Source organism: Drosophila takahashii, chromosome 2R, assembly GCF_030179915.1.
Source record: "Drosophila takahashii strain IR98-3 E-12201 chromosome 2R, DtakHiC1v2, whole genome shotgun sequence".
NCBI lineage: Eukaryota > Metazoa > Arthropoda > Insecta > Diptera > Drosophilidae > Drosophila > Drosophila takahashii.
In genome coordinates, this window is record NC_091679.1 from 29,140,347 (window position 1) to 29,156,169 (window position 15,823).

Here is a 15,823-nt window from a genome sequence, read left to right on the forward strand (position 1 = left end):
AAAACGAATGAAAAACGATGCCATGTTCGGTTTATCATATTATACAATATGAAAATTTCTTTATTAACTTGTCACTCGGTTCGATTTCGTCTCACTTGTTTGTAATTTCCTTTGCTTCCTTGCAATTAATTATTTCGATTTATTACACAACTACATGCTCGACACTTAATTGTTAACGCCTTATACTTGACTTTCTACTAATTTGTATTTGTATGCCTTTGTATTCACTTGAAGAAGTTTCAATAATATAAATACAAATTCTGAAAATGTATATCTTGCTTTAATTGTTATTACTAATTAGGTAGGTTGATTATGTCGCAATTATCTGCTCTCCGTTGTCAACTTAAAATGTGGGTTTTTTGAGAAACTAAAACAATCGTTTTATCATTCGGGTGTAAGCAAATTGCAAATTAAACATATTTCATATGTTCGTCCTTGTCCGCAGTTCAAACTGCTCGTGGCATTCTAAAAATAATCGCATTCCATTGCTGTTATGTGTACAATTTTGGTATATTATATTATTTAGAGACAATTACCCATAACATTATCGCTTTCACTTACGCCTACCCGAACATGAAAAGGCAATTGGGGAGGAGAAGGGAGACTCGTAACAACTAAGAAGAGAGTGAACATGCGCTTGGGCCTGTGGTTGGCTGAACTAAAGTGTACGCGTTCTGCTTAACTAGACAAATTATTTTAAAAACGTTTGAGCTTAAACATAAATCTTCAAAGATACAAGTACAAACTGTGTATGCGAACTGCACGTACATACATGAACTACCGAATCTTCCGTTCTCATCGCTGTGAGATGCATAATTTAATTTAGAGTCTCATCATTGTGGAGTAAACAAAACCAATTTAGTGGGTGGGTGGAGAGGGGCTCCCGCCTAACCAGGGGGGCGTGGCAAACCTAACAAAGCGTTGATAAACGTAAAACTAAATGTATCCTCCGCATCAGCATCTGCTCCTCCATCCGGATCCGCATCGGCCATTTCTGGCGCAATGTCGGCGGCACCGTCAGCTCAATCAATGTCGTCGTCCAGCTCGTCATCGTCCATCTCCAGCTTGAACTCGCCATCGGTGGTGTGTTGTGCCGAGTGTTGTGCAAAGCTCTGCGACTCATTGGCCGAATCCAGGTAAACGTTGAACTCATTATCCTCGTCGTCCGATTCGTACATGGTCTCGCCAGTTTTGCCAGTGCCGTAGGCTGAATAGAATTGTGATTTTAATAAGGGAATTTGGTGGGTAGGATAGCTGGACATACCTTCCACGTATTTGCCGAGGTTTGGCGGCACCCAGGCCTTAACTCGCTCAATGTTCTCCGGCGTGCACTCGCCCTTATCCAGACCTGAAATTAATAATATACACGTTAGGTTTCCATTGTAAGTATTCCCCTTTTTAAGGCAACTCACCCAAAAGGAATCCCATGCGCTTGAGCACCTCAATGTCATCGTGCATTTCGAAGGTCTTGTCGAACTTGAATATATATTCGGACCTGCAATACGGGGATTATTTATTTATTTTATTCTATTTATTTGTTGATATCCTAACGCTACAAGTAACAACTTATATTTATTGCGCTAGTCACATCGGATTGAGTAACAAAAATAGTAATAATTTAATTTAAAAGTACTACTTAAAATCTAACAAAGTTGGGTTGATAATTCGATTATAAGTTTGCAACTAATTTTGATCTAGCATCAATTCTTTGATTTTCGATTTAAATTGAGACGCGCTTCTAATGGTTTTGATAGCACGTGGGAGATTGTTCCATAGGCGAATTGCATTGATAAAGAATTGCCTCTTCGAGCATAAGGTTTTATATCGAGGGATAATAAAATTTAGTGTTCTTTGCGATTGAGCCGGAAGAAGTTTCTGAATCTTTTGAATAAAAGTTAATGCTTTGAGGTCAATCCACTGACTAAGGCTAAGGCCAAGAACATAATTGACTAGGTGGGAATTAACTGGATTATAAACAACGTCTAGAAAAAGTTGAGCTAATTGTAAACTCACTTGTCGTTGGTCACACTGCAGTTGATTTTGGTGGACTTGTGCGTGTTCACGATGATGAACGGCAACTGGATCGAGGCGTTGGGGGAGGGCACCACACCCTGGCTCTCGTTCCGCTTGTTCCGCTCGACCAATCCCTTGAACGCCACATGCTGCATGATCATTTCGCGGAGCATTTCGTATTTCTGCTTGATGCGCTCGCGGCGCAGACTGTTTTCCTCCTCCAGGGCAGAAAATTGCTATGGAAAAAAGGTGTGGAAAGTATTAGTAAGTTGATTATCTTAGCTTAATCCGGATTAATCCCAATCCCACCTCGGCTGAATTGGCGGGCAGCCCTATCCAGCGGATCTCCTTCTTGTCCTTGGAGATAACATTGATTGCCATCAGTACGTTGAGCGCATCGTAGACACGACGTCGGATATTCTTTTGATCACAGTTGTTGTCGTACGCATTGTTCTTCATCTCCTCGCTGACCAGGTCGTCGGCCACCTCGTTGTAGGTGGTCTTGCCCTTTTCCTCCACCTTCTCGCAGACCTTCATCGAGAAGTGGCGCAACCCCTTGCCCGCCTTGTCCGGCTTGCGTTTCCTTTGTACGGATGATGAGGAGGCGGACATGGAGTGCAAGGAGTTGCTCTGAATGGCATGGCTAAGGTATAGGAATCTTAATATTAGTAACTGATTAGGATCTTTTGGTTACTACTTACAGTTTTGATTTCATTTTCATGGGATTTGGCGTAAACTTCACATAGCGATCCCCCTTTATGGGCAAATCGTAAAGTCCACTGCTGGCGCCCGTTGTTCTCTGCGCCGAAACGGTGGTGTAGGTAGTACCTGCTAAGAGATCCAGGGGATTAGTAAAGAATGAGGAGCAGGAAGACCAGATCTCACCTTCTGTTTTTGGAATGGACAGTCCGTTGTCCTGCAGCCGTATAAACTGTCCCTGATTGCTGGAGCCCTGTGGATTAACCGGATCATTCGGCATTAGCTCTTCCGGTTTTTTGGTGGCATGGGTTTTAAACTCACCATTTGACTGAAGGCGCCCATGCGGCCCACGTTGCCAATGCCGCTGGCATTTCCGCTGTTGCGCGCCGATGAGCCGGTGGCATAAACGACGGCCACGGGTTTTCCGCCCTCCATTTCGGATGTGGTTTGCGCCGGCTTCAGCATCTTGGCTATTTTTCCTGCGGGATTGGAAGTACGGAGATGCGGATGTTCTTGAGTTTCGGATATACACATAACACGCGACTGAATTGCCTTCTTTGATAACGCAACTGCATGTATTTCCACAGATACACACGAGTGTGAGGGTGTTAGTGTGTGTGTGGTACTATCAACGATGCGTTGTTTTCGCCTCGCGGCGAATTAAGAGAATGGAGCGAATGAAGCGCACTGGAGTCGGATGCAACAACAAAAGGCAAGCGGCACCGTAGAATTGGGGTGCATACACCACACTCGTGCGAAGGTGGTGTGCGTGTGCTGAACACGGTGTGACAAGGATAAAGTTGAAGGAGCACAAACAACCCGAAACCAGATCGCCTGGACATTAGAGATGGGCAGCACGTGACCGAAGGTGAACCTTAATCCAAATAGAGATGGTTCGATAGAAAAGTTCGTGACTCGCCACGATTGTCCGCCAAAGACCGGTAGACGATCTGTCATCTGTTGGATTATTTCGAATCAATAATGACATGACGATCATCTACAATGTCTTAAAAACGAATCCCTTGTTCCAAGATCTTGACGTTCTTACGACAGACAGACGGACTAGGTAAAAAATGTCAGGACTATAATTGCTGTATACTACATCTCTTCAAAAGTACTTAAAGTCACATTTAATAATTTCTTTCAAAAGAACTCCACAAGACATCGAAACAGAACAAAACATTAGCGATTCGTTTTCGTATCCCTGGTTCTAGATCTACATGTGTAACCGGCTCTTCTAAACATTTCAAGTTTTACATGGTCTTCGATGAAATAATTATTCACCTGTCTTCTGCCCGATATTTGCATAATCATAACAAAGCGAGTGGCCAAAGAAGAATAGTGATGAAAAGCCCAAAACAAAAACCGCAAAGGGTCGAGCGCAAAAAATACCTGCCAACTCTCTCACAAGCACCTGCAAATGACTCAGACTCACGGGGGCTTAAACATCGTTGAGCAGGGGCAAATACCGGACTATCCAGCCAGATGTTGGCCCTGAGAGTCTGAAATTCGGCTAGACTGATACCACAATGTCTAGGCAGTTTTCCCTAAATGCAAGTGAATAAAGAATCCCAGAAGTTGTAAGAGCGATTCCTTAGTTTGCCCCCACTAGTCAACTAGTTAACCACTAACCGGGTTTGTCGCCAATTCGAGCGGGCTGCAAACGCCCGATATATTTCGTTTATGCGTGCATCAAAGTCAAGAAAAATTGAGATCACGGAACATTTAACACGATGCTGCTTCATAGTTAAAGAACATTTTCAAATCGAATTTAATTTACTTGTTAAATTATATATTCGAATATCGAAAACGATAGTGTTAAAATTCGTTCTTAGTTTATTTAGGGTTATCACAGGCTACACATAAAAGAATGTATAACCACAAACGAGGTTCAAACCACAATGTTCACCAAATATTTTTTGTCTCTATGAAACAGACTCTCTACAAAAATTCCCTTGATAACTGGCTAGTTTAGGATTAACAAAATACTTTGATGTGTAAACTATTGATAATTTTTGAAATTCATTTGTTTGTACAGATGATAACTACTACAGATGATGACTACTTAACATATGCGGTTAATGAGGATTGTCATGTCTTATTTTCTCTCAAATCATCTTAAGCTTTCTGTTCAATTTAGGAACTTCAAGTAGTCATTACGGTAATCGCAATCGACGAATTATGCATAAACGCGGCTACGAACAACCCCACACGTGTACAGCGCTTACACCTATTTGGGCTTCGTGGCTGCATACGTGTGTTGGTGTGTGGCAGCGTTGTTCTTGTTTTGGCCTTTTTTCTCTCACCCCGCTCCCTATGTCTCTTTCCAACTCGCTGGGACATTGCAGAATGTCACGCAGACCAGATACTTTAGCTTGAATTGAATTTATTGCTTTACATTACCAAGAAAATAATAGCTCAAATCGGCGAATCACTTCATGCAAAATCCTCAAAGCGAATTCGCAGCAGCGGCGAAGTAATCAGCTGTTCGCCGCCCGATAAAAAAAAAGTGGGAGAAAACGCGCGTGCAAGTGTGCGTGTGTGTGAGTGAGCGCGCCAACTGGGCGATGGGCGTTCGAAAGGGGGCGGGGCTGGGTGGCTCACCGATTTTAGTTGTTATTTCGCGGGGGTCTCTCCGTCTTTTATTATTACTTTTTGCCAATTTCTAGCACTCTTTTCGGTTCGTCTCGCTGGTCGCCCTCCCTCTCCCCCTCCCCCCCGCAAAGCGTATCAAACGATGAATATGGTAGGCAAAAGAAACCCGAAAAAGCAAAGATGGCGTTTTACGCTGCCCATGCAACTTTGTGGAGTGTGCCAGTGTGTGTGTGCGGCTGTAGGTACGAGTGTGTATGTGTGTGTGTGGGAGCTGCGAGTGCACCCACTCCACCGCCAGCTAAAATCCTGCCCACAGGATCCCGAGCCCGCCCACTTACCGTGCTCGTCCCGAAAGAAGAAGTTCACCTCGTCGGCCTTCACCGTGCCGCCCGTCGAATGCGCCATTTTTGTTGGTGGGGCAGCTGTTGTTGTTGTTGTTGTTTTCGTTACCGCTTACCGCTCACCAGGTGGACCGCCAAAAACAAAAACGAAACGGTGCTACGTGCCCGTGGCCGCAACGTGTGTACGGGGGAAAAACTGGAGGGGGCGGCTGCGGTGGATGGGTGGGCGGACGAACTGCACCCACGGACTGGGGCACGTGTGCGAATCCGGATGGGGACCACGACCACGACGACGACGACGGCGAGCGCACTTGTACAAAAACTGTCGCCCGAGTCAAAATGGCGAGCGCATTTTTCACCTCCAGCGGCAGGGCATTTTTTTTCTCTTCTGGTCACACACACTCACAGCGGCGGCCCTTTTTCGGTGGCCTTTTTCGCGGACTTGCGGCGCTTCGATTTTCACGCGGACGGTGGCAAAAGATTCTTGGGACTCTCCTCTTTCGAACGGCGTGTGGCTACGCGAATTCGGGCGATTTCTAAGCGCAGCACAATGGTCACAAAATTTCCACCAAGTGGCTGCTTTTCGTTTTCATGTGGGAAAGGCTAAGCAGGCTGTGTGCGGGTGCGAATGAAATGGCAGACCGTGCGCGCCAATTTACGCATCAATTTACGCAGTGTTGCAAGCAGCTGGCCGTCGTTTTGCCACACTGGTCACGAATGTAAACAAAGTTGCCACTTTGTCCGGTCGTGGGGTATTCGATTGGTATCCCGCCAACGGTCACACTGCGTAGGCGAATTCCGAATTTCTGGAGTTTTTTTTATTTGTTGGCTGGATTGGTGTGGAAAAATGACAAACTACAGGCCCAGGGAAACCGAAACCGAAGCAGCTAATTAACAAGTCACTGGAGCAGAGCACAGGAGCAGCCGCACTCACAATGGTCGACCCGGTGGCGGCGCTGTGCAACTACAATGTCCTGGAGGTGATCTTCTCCTACCTGGAGCTGGACGACCTGAGCCACTGCTCGCAGGTGTGCAAGAGCTGGTACCACTTCCTCAACGACGAGAACAGCGACGTGTGGCGCTGGCACTGCCTGAACAAGCTGCCCAAGGAGGCCCTCAAGTCCGACCTGCTCGCCTCCGTCTCCACGTACAAGACGAAGCTGCGGGCGTACTTCCACGCCTGGAGCCCCAACGACTGCTCCCGCAATGTGTACATCAAGCCCAACGGGTTCACCCTGCATCGGTAAGGGGGTAGATTGTGACTCTTAACGTAGCAATGCCCTAACATCCTTTTATCCATCCGACAGCAATCCCGTGGCGCAGAGCACAGACGCGGCCCGCGGCAAGATCGGCTTCCGCCACGGACGGCACACCTGGGAGGTGATCTGGGAGGGACCGCTGGGCACCGTGGCCGTCATCGGTATATCCACCAAGGAGGCGGCGCTGCAGTGCCACGGCTATGTGGCTCTCCTCGGCTCCGATGACCAGAGCTGGGGCTGGAACCTGGTTGAGAACCACCTGCTGCACAACGGCGACATGCAGGGCAGCTATCCGCTGCTGAACAATGCACCCAAGTACCAGGTGGGCGAGCGGATACGCGTCATTCTCGACTGCGAGGACAACACGCTGTCGTTCGAGAAGAACTACGAGTTCCTGGGCGTGGCCTTTCGAGGTGAGGCTTACTTATCCCTAATCCTGGCGAAGGTCTACCTATTTTGTACCCTCTCCGATTGCAGGACTGCCGGACAAGAAGCTCTATCCCACAGTATCCGCTGTCTACGGCAACACCGAGGTCTCGATGGTCTACCTGGGCACTCCGTTGGACGGATAGCTTTGGCCCCGGGCGTACTACTTGGTTAACACACTCAATGGATCCACTAGCTTATCGTGTACATTTGTATTTATCTCAATTACGTTTGCTTCATTCCACCTGCAACTCAGTTTGATATCGTAAATTTAGTTACTAGTTTCGTTTTCTGTACAAAATTATACATTTTGTTGATTTTACGCTACGCCAAAGTTCAATCCACCTCGGCACTATCTTCACATGGCAATTTACGTTAGTTATACGAACCAAATGAATATAATATAGCGATTAAACAATAGTTGAATCAATTTTTTATACACCGCAAATCGCTGATTATTGTGAAAGTAAAACTAGAGGCAGAAGAACGAACTGTAGACACTGATCTTTTAATCCACTGATTACAATGCTGTGATCCTGTGATAGTCTACTGTTTGGCATCGGATTTCATCTTGGCCCAGTTGTCGTCATCGAACAGATCGTCGAAATCATTGTAAAAGTCGGCGTGGACGTGCTTGTCGTTCGAGGGCAGGTGGTCCAACATCATTCCTGTGGCTCCGCCGGACTAAAAGGATACAATTTGGGAAAATTAGTTGTCTTTGTAATTATCTATGTAGGGTTTGATATAACTGTTCTAAGTCATATCACCCCCGCATATGGCATGGTATATAAAACTATTTAGGAATATAGATGATGTACATGGAGCTACAGTTTTTTTAAATTTGTGTACTTAGGTCTGCCTGTGCTTAAAATAAACCGATAACTAATGTATATGTAGGTAATTTCTAAACAAGTACATCTGAAAAAACTATCTAAGTCTAATCATCCTACGTTTTGTTTATAAGGTCCAGAGATCAGAAAATCCTGAAAATCACAAAGATCTGACCGAATTTTAAATATTTTGCAAAAGTCTGAGAAGATGGCCTGAACTTCTTATACTTTGGGCTTTTTTCAAGACGACCTTTAGGGTCTTACCTCGTCCATTTCCATGTAGCCAGGGCCCTCGGAAAACATTTCGTCGGCAGCCAGAGAAGGTTTCATGTTCAGATCCATACTTTTATTAGTTGTAACTATTTATTTATGTTTTTACGCTTTGTTGCAGGAAAATCTCCACTCTCATTGAGAGCGTTGCCACTGCGAAGACAGGGAGAAAACACACGACATCTGGCATCTCTGCCAATCAGCTGTTTCGTTTCAATATCTGAAATATAAACATAAACTTTATAAAAAATGGTGCGAGTGGGCCTTCAGATTTCCGCCACGCTGGAGAACGTGGACAAGCTGGAGACCTGTCATCCGGACTACTCCTTCTTCCTGAAACTGAAGTGCAGCAACTGCGGCGAACAGTCGGACAAATGGCACGACATAACCGAGTCGGAGCGCGTGCAGCAGGATTCCCGAAATGCGGCCGGCTTTAACTTTTACATGAAGTGCAAGATGTGCAGTCGGGAAAACAGCCTTGATATAGTGGAAAAGTCGAATGGTATATAATTTATATATTTATAGTTCCAGAACCCCACATGCTTCTTAACTCAAACCCGTCTTTACAGCCCCTTACACGGCGGACGACTCTGGCGGATTTAAGACCATCGTGATCTTCGAGTGCCGCGGCGCAGAGCCCGTGGATTTCTCGCCCCGCATCGGCTGGCGAGTCTCATCCGCTGAGAATGGCCAGCAGTTCGAGGAGGTCGATCTTTCCGAGGACGATTGGGTGGAGTACGACCAGAAGAACAACAACTCCGTGGGCATCTACGAGTTCGCCTCAAAGTTCATCAAGCTGAAGAAGTAATTCTGACCGGGAGTCTTCTTAAAGCATTTCACCAGAACTTCTTTGATATTGGGTATACTGATTTATCTTAATCGTAAAAGTAGGTTCTTCTCTGTTTAAAGCCTACTTTTAACTTATGATGAGCAATGACCTTAAAAATAATAAAAAATTACGTTTTTATTGTTTGTAAAAAACCTATATAGTTAAAGGAATATCAAATGTTAATTTAGTTAGAGATATTACAAGAAAATTGTATATTTTTATTATTTTAATTTTGTAGGAATTTTTGTAGTCAGTTTTATAGTTTTCCATAATCGAAAATGTGCACTTTGGTGCGTAAGGAAAAGTAATTTTAAAATCAAAGAATTCCAAATTGGGTGATCAGCAAGCGATTCTCTTAGAAGAATTCGCCGTAAGAGAAAGTAGCTTTTAAACTCTTTCCCTGAACAATTTTCTCTCGGTATTGATTTTAATGCCGTCTACTTTGATTTAAGATTGAGCACGAAGATTGCACAGTGCCTTTTGTGTTTGCCTCTCTGTGTGCGTTTGCATTTTATTTTCAATTCAGTATTTCGCCAGACTTTGCGCGATTCGGACCGGATACGGAAAACCCGGAGTAGCTTGCCGGACCCGGATATCGTTAGAAAACGCGCGAATTGTTTAGTGACTGCATTAATTACTCCAAAGACACCTGCCAAGTGTTTAGCAAGTGAGTTTTCGGTAATTATCCGGTGTAATGAGCGAGTGCAAAACGGCAGACGCTTTGAGTGCATCATTAAAATTCGCAGTGATTAGATAATGGGAGCACTCTTATCTGGACACTTTGCCGACGTATTTCAGCAGCCTGCAGAAGTTCCCACAATTCAATGCAATAATAGAATCCACCCCAACCCTGACCTTTCAAAAATCACGGATTGGGATACGCGTTCTTGCCTGCCCTAGAAAATATTCCTATTCAGTTGGAATACCTTTTGGGGCAATTCCCACACGGTTCATCCATTATGCATTATTCTAGGCTGGCACGCACCAATCAGTCATCTTTACCAGTTAAAACACATATTCCACTTACAACACTCTCCGTTTTTCAAGACACTGGCATGCAACAATTTATCTCAATTGATGAAATTGGATTGCATGCATACTCAAACATTATCCCAACTACATAGCGACTATTTACAATGAATGATGCTCCGCTTAAATGAATAAGATCAAACAGACAATTAATCGATCTTAAAGTTAAACAGAAAGAACCGTGACTGTATAAATTGTCTGCTAGACAATTCCGTATTGAAAATCTTGTATTTGATTTGTCAAATGCCTGATCATTTCTCGTAAAAAAGGTTATATCTGAAATCTTTTAGACTTTCTTTTCTCTCTGTAGGCGGTGTTTTGTTTAGTTAGTTTTAAAGCTGGTTTCGTTACTCGAGCCCAAAGGGTCATAATATTTAGGTGTCAATATAAATAAATTAATAAATTTACAATGTAATAATTTAGCTTACAAACGCAGTAACTTTGTAAAAACTTTGTTTTTACAGAACGCTAATAAAAATAAATGTTGAAGGAATATTGTTAGCAAAATATAAATCTATTAGACAATCTGTTCTGCTTTTAATTTTTCCTGAAGTATAGGTGTTGTGAATGTATTTTTTTATTTTAGAGAAACATAAAGGTCAAAAAATTCAATTGTTTTAAATTTATTTTAAATTAACTAACCAACATGCAAAAAAAAGTTGGAATTTAGGTAGCTCTTACACTATAATAATATCATGCAAATCAACCTGTGGATTATTCACTTTTTTCTATTTCTGATCTAAAATATCCATATATACTACCCCACAAAATGCGTGATTATAATTAGAATGCCCTACAGTTTACATATTCTAACACATTATATTGTTCCCCAGGTCACGTGCTTAAAAAACCAGAATAATTAGTTAAAAACACGGTTTCCCGTATTTAGATTGGACACAGGTTTCTGATATCTTTAAAATGTCGGCTCCGGCGGCAGCAGCGGCGTCTGCCGTCCTGGACTTTGATGACATCCTCGCCGAAATCGGAGAATTCGGGCGTTTCCAGCGGCGTAACTATTTGCTTATCTGCCTGCCTGTTCTGTTTGCGGCCGCCAACAGCTTGTCGTATGTTTTTACGGCAGGATCGCCCACCTATCGATGCTACGTACCCGGATGCGATAGTTTAGACAATCCGAATTATGGAGCAGATTGGGTATCTATTGCCGTGCCCGGCAGCTGGAGCAAGCGGGGCCAATTCACGCCGTCCACCTGTGATAGATTCGTGGCGAAAGGAAGTGAACCTGAAGGATCATGGCCTTTGTACCAATGCTCCGCTGATAATTTCACTGCGGAGACGGAGAGATGTCGGCAGTTCGTTTACGGAAGCTCTGAACGGACAATTGTGCAGCAGTGGCGGCTGCAGTGCCAAGAGAATCTCTGGAAGTTGGCTTTCGTGGGCACGGTGCACTTCGCTGGCCTGGTGGTGGGAACAGCTCTCTCCGGCTACCTGGCAGATCGGTAAGGATAAAGAAAATTTTACTTCTGGAATAAGTTAAAATTTTGTAGTAAAAAGCAAATCAATTAAATTACAGAATTTAAGCAATTCGTTATTAAATCGTTTTTAGTCTAATGTTTTTGTCTTCTTGATTACCAAAAGTTTTTCAAAAATGTGCAAATATTCTGAAATATTAAGCCCTTAGAAATATTTCTTTATAAAACAAGTCTTAAACCAAATCTTTAAGTCACTATAATCGATTTAAGCAGGGATCGTAATTCTTATGATTTTTAAAATAAAAATTAGAAAATAATAAATTTTTTTTTGTTTTTTATATTACAAATTGGAAATAAGTATTATTTTTAAAAATTTAAAATAAATCTTATTCTCCAATTTTTATTATATAAATTGAATATAAGTCTTATTCTCCAACTTTTATTATATAAATTGAAAATAAGTCTTATTCTCAAATTTTTATTATACAAATTGAAAATCATTTAAGTCACTAAGTTGCTTGATAAGTACTTTAATTTTTTAAAAAGAAACCGAAAATAAATTGAATTTTTTTAACTCAATAATAATGAAAACATATTTCAGATACGGACGTAAGCATGTCTTTTTGATCTGCATCTTGTTCATGGCCCTGACGGGTGTGGCGCAGGCGCTGTCCTGGGATTACATCAGTTTCCTGGTTTTCGCCCTGTTGAACGCGGTGGGCACTTCCGGCGTCTATCCGCTGGCCTTCATCATCGGCGTGGAGATGGTGGGGCCGCGGAAGCGGGAGATGTCCTCCATCGTGCTCAACTACTTTTACGCAGTGGGAGAGGCGCTGCTTGGACTCTCCGTATTCCTGCCCGACTGGCGTCAACTGCAGCTGGTGCTTTCGATTCCGCCCCTCATCTGCGTGGTCTACTTCTGGCTGGTTCCGGAGTCCGTTCGGTGGCTGCTGGCCCGCAACCGGCGGGAGCAGGCGGGCAACATCATTCGCCGAGCCGCGAAGGTCAACCGGCGAGACATCTCCATTGAGCTGATGGCCAGTTTCAAGCAGCAGGAGCTGGAAGCGGAAACGGAACCAGCGTACTCAGCCGAGGGTGTCCTTACCGAGCGGGAGGACAATAGGATATGGTTGGCCATTAAACAGGTAGCAGGCACTCACATTTTGATGGCCAGATACGCCATTTTGCTCCTCATTTGGGCCGTCAATGCAATAGTCTACTACGGACTTTCGCTGAATGCCACCAGTCTGAGTGGCAACAAGTACCTCAACTTCGCTTTGGTTTGCCTGGTGGAGATTCCCGGCTATAGCCTCGCCTGGGTAGGTTGTTACCGTCATCGGCTGGAAAACAAACACCATCTAACCCAAACCCAATCCTTCACCAGTAGCTGTTCCTGCGAAGACTCGGCCGACGTCTGGCCCTTTCCGGCTCCTTGCTGCTCTGCTCCGTCACTTGTGTAGCCAGTGGTTTCGTCACCCTGGGTAAGAAACTTATCAGTATCTTATCACTAAATCGTTTAGATAGATATTTTTTTAACATTCATAAAAAAAGTGAAATGGTTAAGTGTTTTTTAATCGTATCATATAAAGGCGCATTGCGTAAAGATAAAATAAAAATGTCCAGGTTTGAATGCCAATAGATTGGGAATCAAATCTGCTAGCATACAAACAAATAATAATTTAAGAGGAGTTTATATTTTAAGTACATATATTCTAATTCACTATGCATACCCGCTAAGCACAAGGAGATTGGATTCCCTGCAAAGCCGCAATTGAAGGTAGACACTCGTGGAGTTGTAAGTTTCCAAGCTCCCAATTCAATAACTATTCAGAGAATAGTATTCACTCTAGACCATTTACTCACCAACCATTCCCTAGCCATCAATAATGTCTATCGTATCTCTCAGGTGCAAATTGGTTGGTTGTGACGCTCTTCCTTGTCGGAAAACTGGGCATCACATCATCCTTCGCCGTCATATACACCTTTACTGCGGAAATGATGCCCACGGTATGGAACTTTCACTTACTTGATTCCATATAACCGATTATATTGGTTCCCATTTGTTATTAGGTTATTCGGAGCGGCGGCGTCGGTGTTATGTCCACATTTGCACGATTTGGGGCGATGCTGGCTCCATTCGTTCCTCTTTTGGTAAGTGCAGTCCTATTATATTAAACTTAAAAAAAAGGTTCTTTAAAAAAAACCAAAATAAAGCGATGAATTGGGATAAATAAATCTATTAATTAATCAGTTTTTAAGACATTTTACGAAGTTTATAACAGAAATGTATATATATACAGTTTTTAATCATATTCCATTGCTCAAGGGGGTAATAGTAAATTATTAGTTTTTAGATCATTATGTATGTGATCTTATTATGATCTCATGATCTTATATAAATGTACTTAGTGTTTTGTTTAATCCATGAATATTTTATGTTTGACAGGCAACGTACTATGAACCGCTGCCCCTTCTGCTATTTGGGGGATTATCGCTGGTGGCTGGACTCCTCTCGCTGTTATTGCCGGAAACCTTTAACAGAAAGCTGCCGGATACGGTAAGTACTTATCAGATGTAGGTAAATCATCAATTAGTTTCCGTATTTTCAGGTGGAAGAAGCCATTGCTTTGGGTAAATAATGAAACACCTTTCATCCGCCGATTTTGTGGACATATCCCTTTTTTAATGGTACATTGATCACCGTTCATTGGTCCTGATATTTTGTATAAGGAAACCCTGCAGAACTTTTGTAAATACTCATAATAAAGTATTTTGTACAAAAAGATTACAACATTTTAAAGCTTAGGGGTTTTAAATCATCATAAAAACCAAACTTGTACAGATAGATTAAAACTTCAAAACAAGTAAATGTCTTTGGACATTATTTTGTAATTAACAGATATATACAATAACAAACTAAGGGCCGTTTTCTCGTCCGCCTGGTGAATTTAAAGTAGGGTTAGAAATCTGATTACCCATACGATTTCAAGGTTTTAATCCTAATTTTAATTTAACAAGCGGACGAAAAAACGGCCCTAAATCTGACAAATTATAATCAGTCTCCAAAGAGGCCCTCGAAAAACTGGGGATCGCTGACATGGCCAAAACGGTTGAGAATTTTGAACCGCTTCTTAGGATCGCTACGCAGGCAGATGGGTGAAACGAATTTTAGTCGGGATGGGCTTCCTCCTTGTTCGCAACTGGGTAGCAAATCATCGGTATCCAGCAGCGCCTCCTGTCGCCGTCCCCAGAAGTCCACGTAGGCCAGCTTGATCAGATCCTGTTGCTCGTTCACGTAGACGAAGCCCACGAGATTGGAGGCCGTGTAGCTGGCGAGTGTGAGGGTGACCAGGCCGGAGATTCCCACGGCACCGTAGATGGCCAGTGCATCCGAGCTTAGCTGTCCGGCGCTTCCCAGGGCAAAGACAATGGGCGTTCCGGCTGCTGTGATGGCCGCCTGGTAGACTTTCAGCTTACTGAATGCAGCCACTATCCTTATGGCCGGCAGACTGTAGACGGTCCGCCACTCGGTGAATCCGGCGTGGTCGGGCTCCGTACTTTTGCCGGCAGATTCTGTGGCAAAGTGTCTCGATTTCTGTGCCAGTTGAGTGGATGCAATGGACATGCAGCTCCTCCATGGCAATCTTGCCGGGCTGATCCTGCAGAGCAACTCCAGCACTAAAAATAATGCATTTCTGTCTTAATAATTCGTATAATCATTATTTTCCAGTGCTATCTCAACTCACTTTCAAAATTGTTTTGGTTTTGCAATTAGTAAGCCCCGTTCACAAGGGATTATTGTGCAATGCTATAAAATTTTAAAAAATTGTAAATCCAATATATACATGGGTTTATATTCTGATGTTATCTTGCTGTTATCCCCATTAAAAATAATATTTACTAATATATCTTGCATAATTAAAACATGTACATGTAAACGGTTCTTATAGAAAATCAGCTGATTATCGATATGCCAAGTGTCAATCGATATGCCAGCGCTGGCAATGCTGCCCATGCAGCGAAAGGCGGCAAGATGTTATTTTTTGAAATCTGGCGCTCTCTTTGATATTACGTCAGGACCCAGTGTATAAATATAGAAGAT

At 43.3% G+C, this 15,823-nt stretch overlaps 6 protein-coding genes across 9 annotated transcripts; 3 read left to right on the top strand and 3 right to left on the bottom strand.

The window, feature by feature from the left end:
* Positions 1 to 491: 491 nt before the first annotated feature.
* Positions 492 to 6,273, bottom strand: Dp (transcription factor Dp). 2 transcript variants are annotated; one of them, XM_017145592.3, is made up of 9 exons: positions 5,646 to 6,273; positions 3,034 to 3,191; positions 2,899 to 2,965; positions 2,715 to 2,841; positions 2,323 to 2,656; positions 2,014 to 2,249; positions 1,413 to 1,495; positions 1,265 to 1,348; positions 492 to 1,207 (listed from the first exon to the last, which is right to left on the bottom strand). In XM_017145592.3, exons 1-9 carry the CDS (start codon positions 5,710 to 5,712, stop codon positions 1,023 to 1,025), a joined length of 1,341 nt encoding a protein of 446 aa, XP_017001081.1. In that variant the 5' UTR covers positions 5,713 to 6,273; the 3' UTR covers positions 492 to 1,022. The 2 variants fall into 2 exon arrangements, with proteins under 2 accessions (XP_017001081.1, XP_017001080.1); XM_017145591.3 differs by having other exon boundaries at positions 2,715 to 2,844.
* A 160-nt stretch (positions 6,274 to 6,433) lies between these two features.
* On the top strand, positions 6,434 to 7,753 carry Fsn (F-box synaptic protein). The gene is made up of 3 exons (XM_017145594.3): positions 6,434 to 6,891; positions 6,956 to 7,320; positions 7,385 to 7,753. Exons 1-3 carry the CDS (start codon positions 6,584 to 6,586, stop codon positions 7,477 to 7,479), a joined length of 768 nt encoding a protein of 255 aa, XP_017001083.1. The 5' UTR covers positions 6,434 to 6,583; the 3' UTR covers positions 7,480 to 7,753.
* On the bottom strand, positions 7,531 to 8,587 carry LOC108060043 (COP9 signalosome complex subunit 9 homolog). The gene is made up of 2 exons (XM_017145595.3): positions 8,428 to 8,587; positions 7,531 to 8,017 (listed from the first exon to the last, which is right to left on the bottom strand). Exons 1-2 carry the CDS (start codon positions 8,503 to 8,505, stop codon positions 7,880 to 7,882), a joined length of 216 nt encoding a protein of 71 aa, XP_017001084.1. The 5' UTR covers positions 8,506 to 8,587; the 3' UTR covers positions 7,531 to 7,879.
* A 48-nt stretch (positions 8,588 to 8,635) lies between these two features.
* On the top strand, positions 8,636 to 9,384 carry LOC108060005 (UPF0587 protein CG4646). The gene is made up of 2 exons (XM_017145505.3): positions 8,636 to 8,935; positions 9,003 to 9,384. Exons 1-2 carry the CDS (start codon positions 8,683 to 8,685, stop codon positions 9,239 to 9,241), a joined length of 492 nt encoding a protein of 163 aa, XP_017000994.2. The 5' UTR covers positions 8,636 to 8,682; the 3' UTR covers positions 9,242 to 9,384.
* A 425-nt stretch (positions 9,385 to 9,809) lies between these two features.
* On the top strand, positions 9,810 to 14,512 carry LOC108060116 (organic cation transporter protein). Of its 3 annotated transcripts, XM_017145704.3 has the most exons (9): positions 9,810 to 9,929; positions 11,125 to 11,748; positions 12,323 to 13,040; positions 13,109 to 13,202; positions 13,460 to 13,516; positions 13,628 to 13,728; positions 13,792 to 13,872; positions 14,168 to 14,278; positions 14,331 to 14,512. In XM_017145704.3, exons 2-9 carry the CDS (start codon positions 11,210 to 11,212, stop codon positions 14,358 to 14,360), a joined length of 1,731 nt encoding a protein of 576 aa, XP_017001193.2. In that variant the 5' UTR covers positions 9,810 to 9,929; positions 11,125 to 11,209; the 3' UTR covers positions 14,361 to 14,512. The 3 variants fall into 3 exon arrangements, with proteins under 3 accessions (XP_017001193.2, XP_070069216.1, XP_017001191.2); XM_017145702.3 differs by lacking the exon at positions 13,460 to 13,516 and having other exon boundaries at positions 9,820 to 9,929; XM_070213115.1 differs by lacking the exons at positions 13,460 to 13,516; positions 13,628 to 13,728; positions 13,792 to 13,872; positions 14,168 to 14,278; positions 14,331 to 14,512 and having other exon boundaries at positions 13,106 to 13,202.
* Positions 14,382 to 15,607, bottom strand: LOC108060118 (transmembrane protein 186). The gene is made up of 2 exons (XM_070213117.1): positions 15,468 to 15,607; positions 14,382 to 15,399 (listed from the first exon to the last, which is right to left on the bottom strand). Coding segments are annotated over exons 1-2 (624 nt in total). The 5' UTR covers positions 15,469 to 15,607; the 3' UTR covers positions 14,382 to 14,776.
* Positions 15,608 to 15,823: the final 216 nt, after the last annotated feature.